Source organism: Chlamydotis macqueenii, chromosome 25, assembly GCF_036417535.1.
Source record: "Chlamydotis macqueenii isolate bChlMac1 chromosome 25, bChlMac1.mat, whole genome shotgun sequence".
In the NCBI taxonomy this organism is placed as follows: domain Eukaryota; kingdom Metazoa; phylum Chordata; class Aves; order Otidiformes; family Otididae; genus Chlamydotis; species Chlamydotis macqueenii.
The window spans coordinates 861,328-867,477 of record NC_141580.1 but is presented as its reverse complement, the minus strand read 5'-3'; the positions used below and the strand labels follow the sequence as shown (position 1 = coordinate 867,477).

The window sequence follows — 6,150 nt, the reverse complement described above, 5'->3', positions numbered from 1 at the left end:
GGAAGGGCCCCAAAAGCGGTGCCCGGGAGCCTCGCACCCGCTGGCGCAGCTTGGCTTAGGGAACTGCCCTGGCACGACAGACGTGTGAGGAGTTGGGGCGGCCTCAGCGCGCGTCCCCCTCCCCAGCCCCGTGGGGGGGTCTCCTGCCGTCCCGTTCTGCCCGAGGCCCCCGGGCACCTGCCAGGCCTGCGCCAGGAGGGCCGGCTGCCCGCGGCGGGCTCTGCGTCAGTTTCCCCTGTGCGCTCCGCGGGGTGGGGCGGGACACCCCAGGGCCCGGCGCGGCCGTCGGCCCCCTCCCCAGCACGCCGGCGAGGCCCAGCCACCGGCATGTGCTCAGCCCAGAGGAATGTGCCAAATCACTCCCAGATGTGCGCAGCGGCCAGCCCACCACCCCCTCCGCGGCCCACCGGGGCAGCCGCCGGGCACCGGGGAACCCGCGCTGCCCCGCCGCGGGGCTGCCCGCAGGGCCAAACCCGCCGCCGGCCCGATCCCGCCTGGCCGCGGGGGCCCGGCCCGTCCCACGGCATCGGGGTGCCGAGGTCTGCCGGAGCAGGCCGCACGGCGAGGCGCCGGGGCGCGGACAGGCCCCCGTCCCACCGAGGCCCCGGCGGCGGTACGGCAGGGTCGTCTGGGGTCCCGCCCCACACCCGTGGCCCCGGTGCCCGGCAGGAGCGCGGCCGAGCGGAAAGGGGCTGTCAGATGGAATCTGGGTGACGGCGCGGCGGGAGGGGGCCGTGCCCGCCACGTGGCCGTTTATGTAAGGAGAGGGCAAGGGAGGACAGGGAGGCGACCGGGGCGCCGGGGACACCGCCGAGGGGACACCGGGCCCGCGCCGCACACACGCGGGCGGGCGCGCGGCCAGACACGCGCTCCACGGCCCGCTCGCGGCCCCACGGGCACAGCACGCGTGTGCCGGAGCGAGGGGACGCAGACACGCGTGCGCTGGAGCCGGGGGATGGGGCCTCGCCGGCCCCTCGGCCTCCTCGCGTGGCCGCTGCCCCGGGGTGTCCCGGCAGACGCATCCCCGAGCTGCGGTGCTGCCAGCCCCTCGCCGAGCGATGACGAACGGCTCCGGCAGGAGCTCGGGCACCCGCGCGGCTGAATCTGTCTGCGCTATCGATTTTTCATGCACTGCGGCAGAGAGCGCGGCCGGGGCCGCTGCAGCCACGGGCACCCCGGCGGGCTGGTGAGGCGTGAGGAGCCCCATTCCCACATCCCCCGGCCGCCCCGCCATCCCTGTCCCCACTCGCGTGGCCGTGCCACTCTGCAGCCAGTGCCAGGACCGCGGGCCCTCCGGCCTCGCCACGGGCCGGCCGGCACGGCTGGTCTGGACCAGGTGTGGCGGTGCCCCCCGTGCCCCCGCCGCCTCGCCCAGCACCATGGCGGGCACAGGGACGGAGCAGCCAGGGGGGACACGGGGAGCAGGAGCACCTCGGTGCCCACCCGCGTCACCGTCACGTCACTGCGGTTGCACACGCTGCCAGCCGCTTCCTTCCGGCCACTGTCACCGTGTGCCGCGGCTCCGCGTCATGGGGCTGGCACAGGGCAGGGTGCGGCCGCCGGCCCACGAGCACGGAGGTGGCGGTAGCCGCTCAGCCCCGTGGCCCTGCGATGGGGGGGCAGGGCCGCAGACCCCACTCAGCCCCGTGGCACGGTGAGGGCGCGGGGACGGGGTTCCCCCTGCCCCCCGAGGCAGCAGGGACACAGAGCAGAGCGGGCGCAGCCCGACGCGGACCCGCCGCTCCCCCCGTGCCGCCGCACACGTCCGACACATGGCAGCCGCCACTCTGGCTATAAATAGCCCTGCGGCGGCCAGCGGCTGAGCCGCGCTCGGGGCCCGGCTGGGGCCACCGGCTGCCCCTGCCCCAGTTTCCCCATTGCTCCCCGTGGCTGGGACAGGGCTGGGCAGCCCCGGCACAGTGGGAAACTGAGGCACGCGCCCCCCCCCACCACACCCCCACAGCCAGCACCCGCTGTGGGGGCAGCCGGGGGTCCTAGGGCTGGAGGTGGGGGGCGATGGTCAATGTGGGGCCCCCACAGACCCCCAGCCCCTCCCCCCTGCCTGCCTGGTGCACACCCCCCCCCCCAGCTGGCAAAGCTGCAAAATTGGGTCAACGTACCCGTTATTTGTCAACAGCGGAGGAGTCGGGGCTGGGAGAGCACAGCCCAGGAGGAGAGGGACTCGGGGGGGGCCCTGGGGCAGGGGTAGGAGCCAGCGCTGAACCGGAATGGTTTTATTCACGCCAGGAGACAGAGGGGGGCCCGCTGCCCCCCCACCCCCCGACCAGGCACAGCCTGGAGCCGGGCGCTGGGGGGAGACCCTCCTGCCCGCAGCCGGGGGCTCGTGGGGGGCTGGACGGCTCCAAGTGCGCCAGCAGCAAACACATCCGTGGCTCGTAGCGAGGAGCGATGCCAGGCCCCGGGGTCACGCACGCCTGGGGGGAGCGCCCACCCTCCACAGCCGATGCTGCAAAGGGGCTGGGGTGGGTGCAAGCCTCCCACCACACAATAATAATAATAATAACAACAATAACAACAACAACAATAATAAAAACATCCCAAACTGAGGGCCCTAGGGCAGGACTCAACAAACAACGGCTGAGGCCTCCAGGAGCCATTTCCCTGCTCCCGCCATAGCCGAGCCAGATGACGCACGCACCAAAATCCCACCCGGAGAGGCATCCGGCAGCCCGTGCCGAGGGGCCGCGGGGAGGGGGCTGCTGAGGGGGCCGCTAGTGCAGCCCCTGGGCCAGGATGCTGCCCACCAGCGCCGCGTCCTGCAGCGCGTGCTCCACCGCCGCCCCCTCCATCTTCAGGGAGACCTGGGGGAGAGACAAGAGCTGTTCAGGCCTGTGCCGCAGGACCCCTGCCCCGCTGCCGGACCCCTGCCCCACCGCCGCGGTACCTTGGCCAGCCGGGCCTCCTTGGCCCTCTTCAGCTCGAGGACACCGCGAGACTCCAGGAGCGTGACGAGGGACAGACACTCGGCCTGGTCGATGGCGGGGAGCTGCTGCCGCCGGCAGACCTGGCTGTAGGCATCGTGGAGCTGGGGAAGGCGGGGTGCGCGTTACACTGCTGCACCGCACCGAAGGGAGACCGCGGGGACGCCTGCTGCTCCCCAAACCCAGCCCAAGAGGGTCCCACCGCCACTCACCTTCCCCAGCGTCACCTCCTGGGCATGCAGGCGCCGGGCAAGCAGCAGCATGGAGCAGAGCAGCAGCTTCTGCTGCAGCGGGAAGGCGTCCCGGGTTGCTCGGCCGCCCGCCGCTAGCCGGTCCCCGAACACCTCCGAGATCACGCGGGAGACGTGCAGGAGCCCCACACGCCTGGGGACAGGGGACGCCAGGGAGTCACCTGCAGGAGGCAGGGGGATGAGAAAGGGGGGGCGGGTGGCAGCGCACAGCAGGTGCCCCAGAAAGGGACCCCAGAGGGCTTTGGCTCTGTCGCGGCAGCCAGCAGCAGCTACTCACCGCTGGGCTGTGGCTTGAGCAGGGTTTGGCTCCGCACCTCCAGCTCCACCACCTCCACGGCGCGCCTGGGGAGAGACAGCCCTGAGCGCCATGCAGAGCGGCCGCCCCGGCACGGGCGCCCCCGGCGCAGGGGAGCCACGTGGGGCTCGTGGGTCCCACGCCGGCCCGGGCACCAACAGGTTTTGGGGCAGGCGCTGACCTGCAGACATCCAGGGCCTTTCGAGCATCACCGGAGATCGCAGAGACCTTGCGGGCGCAGAACTGGAGCGCGGCAGCATCCAGGACAGGGTCTCCAGCCACCTGCCGAGGGACCGTGTGCCGTCAGTGCTGCCACCTGCGTGGGCAAAGACCCTCCCGTCTGCCCCCTCCCCACTGTGTCCCCACCTGCCGCAGCCGCTCCTGCAGGATGGTGGTGAGCTGCTCCCTGGAGTAGGGTGGGAAGTGCAGGAGCCGGGGGCTGCCGGCCGGCCGGGCGCCGAGACGGGCCAGGCTGCGGTCTGTCAGATCCAGCGCGTTGGCCAGCCCTGCGGGTGCGGCGGGGCGAGGAGGCAGGGAGGGTGAGGGCTGTGCCCCAAGGCCGGAGTGGGTGGGCAGGAGGGGGATGCACAGGCAAACCCCCACCAGCCGCCCCGAAACAGGGAGGGTACCCGGGGCGGGCAGCGCCACGCTGCCGCACTCACCCACGAGGATGAGCCTGGAGCCAGGCAGCTGGGGCCACTCGAAGAGGGTGTAGAGCACGTCCTGCCCCTTGCTCTCCAGCTGGTCCAGCTCGTCCAGCACCAGCAGGCTGAGACGGGGGGAGCCCGGGTCAGCCACGGCTCTGCCCCCCACCCCCACGGCCCCTTCACAGCACCCCACACGGGCAGAGCCGCTGCTGGGGCCGCCTCTCCCGCCTGGGCACACTTGAGGTGTCGAACGGGAGACCCCACACCGCCCCCCAGCCAGGGAACTCACACCATGGGCCCCTGGGCCGTCAGCTGCTTCTCCAGCCTCCGCACGCCCTCCCGGCCGGCGGCTGTGGGCAGCCCCAGCTGCTGCGCCACGGCGGGGAAGATGCCCTGCGGGCTGCTCAGCGACATGCAGTTCAGGACAATGGTTTTGCTCCCGGCGAGTTCATCCTGCCAGGGATGGGAGCACCACATTGCCGGCCACTCTGCCCCTCTGCCACGCTCGGCTGTCGCTCCTCCTGCCAGCCCCCCCACCTTCCCCTGCCAATCTGCTCCACCAGCACCCCCAAAGTGGGCATCCCCTCTCCCCTGCCGGGACCCACGGCCATGGCACACCTTGCAGTCAAGCAGGACGCGGCTCAGACAGGCTGTTTTTCCCGTCCCAGGGGCTCCAGAGATGTAGAGGCTGCCGGGCTGCCGCTCGCAGACGTGCTCCTGCAGGAACTGCCGGATGATGCCCGTCTCCCTCTCCCTGGCGTGGAGGCGGTCAGGCACAGCTGTGTGCAGCACCCGCTTCGCCTCCTGGTAGCGGGTGCCTGCGTCAAGGAGGGAGAGGGGGTCAGCAGGGACCGCGGTGCCGCCGCCGGGACCCCGTCCCCCTTCCCCAACCACACTCACCTTCCTGCCTGAAGAGCCGGGTGCGGGCAGGTTGCCCGCCGAGCCCCGAGCTCTGGGGGGTCTCCTGCCCCTCACGCCATGGGGACAGCCCAGGGCTGCTGGGCTTCTCGGGGGAGGCCGGAGCATCCCCGAAGAGCAAGCGGCGCCCCTGGTTCTCCTTGCTGCGCTTGGCCGGGGAGCAGGGCAGGGCGCAAGGCACGTTGCAGAGGTTGTCATCGCCTGCAGACGAGATGGGTCAGTGGGGCGGCCGAGCGCCCGTAACACAGCGTGACTCCTCCCGGGGGAAGGCTTCGTGCTTCAGCCCGCTCTCCCCGCGCAGCCCTTCGGCCCCCAGCGCGGCCGGGCTCCAGGGCCTTTCCTCCCGAAACCGGGCTGGAAGCCGCGAACACGGCTGCACGAAGGCGAGGGGACAGAGGTCCCAGCCCCACAGCAGCGTTTGGGTGCCACCCTCCACGTTCGCGGGGGGTCCCAGGGGACGGGACACTCACCCAGGCGCTTGCGGGGGCTCAGGGGCAGCGCTTTGCTCCGGGCCGAGCGGGTGCCGGGGGTCTCCGGGCCAGGCCCCGCGGGGGTGGAGGCCCCGGGCCAGGGCGAGAGCCGCAGGGCCGCGGGGTCGGGGCCGCCCTTGGCCGGGGAAGGGGCGGCGAGGCGGCGGGCGCTCCTCCGGCGGGGGAAGGCGATGGTGGGCTGGCGCCGCGGGCTGCTGCTGGCCATGGCGGGGGGCTGCGGGCGGGGGGCACCGGTCAGGCGGGGAGAGACCACCCCAGCCCCGCGGCTCCCGGCCGCCCCGCGCCCCATTTGGCGCTGCTCTGCCCCCCAGCCTTGCCCCACACCCTCGTCCCGCAGCCGCCCCCAGCGGCACAGCCCTGACCCCCCCCCCCCCCCCCCCGACCCCGGAGCCCCCCCGCCGCCACCACCGACCTTCTCGCGCCAACTCAGCCCCAGCTCCGCACTTCCCGCCACCGCGCCGAGCCGGCCCCGCCCCCGCCGCCCCATTGGCTGCGCCGCCCGCCGCCGCCGCCAATCGCCAGGTCTGGCGCCAAGCGCCGAGGTCAGAGGAGGGGGCCGTCCGCCGCCGAGCGGCCAATCGGGGAGAGGCCGCGGGGGCTGCCTGG

General features: G+C 73.3%; 1 protein-coding gene across 1 annotated transcript; it reads right to left on the bottom strand.

Moving 5' to 3' along the window:
• Positions 1–2,111: 2,111 nt before the first annotated feature.
• On the bottom strand, positions 2,112–5,761 carry CDC6 (cell division cycle 6). The gene is made up of 11 exons (XM_086766981.1): positions 5,524–5,761; positions 5,036–5,254; positions 4,754–4,953; positions 4,425–4,588; positions 4,151–4,257; positions 3,855–3,994; positions 3,670–3,770; positions 3,471–3,535; positions 3,155–3,354; positions 2,906–3,046; positions 2,112–2,822 (listed from the first exon to the last, which is right to left on the bottom strand). The coding sequence occupies exons 1-11, from the start codon at positions 5,747–5,749 to the stop codon at positions 2,733–2,735; spliced, it is 1,653 nt and encodes a 550-aa protein (XP_086623107.1). The 5' UTR covers positions 5,750–5,761; the 3' UTR covers positions 2,112–2,732.
• Between the last annotated feature and the right edge of the window lie 389 nt (positions 5,762–6,150).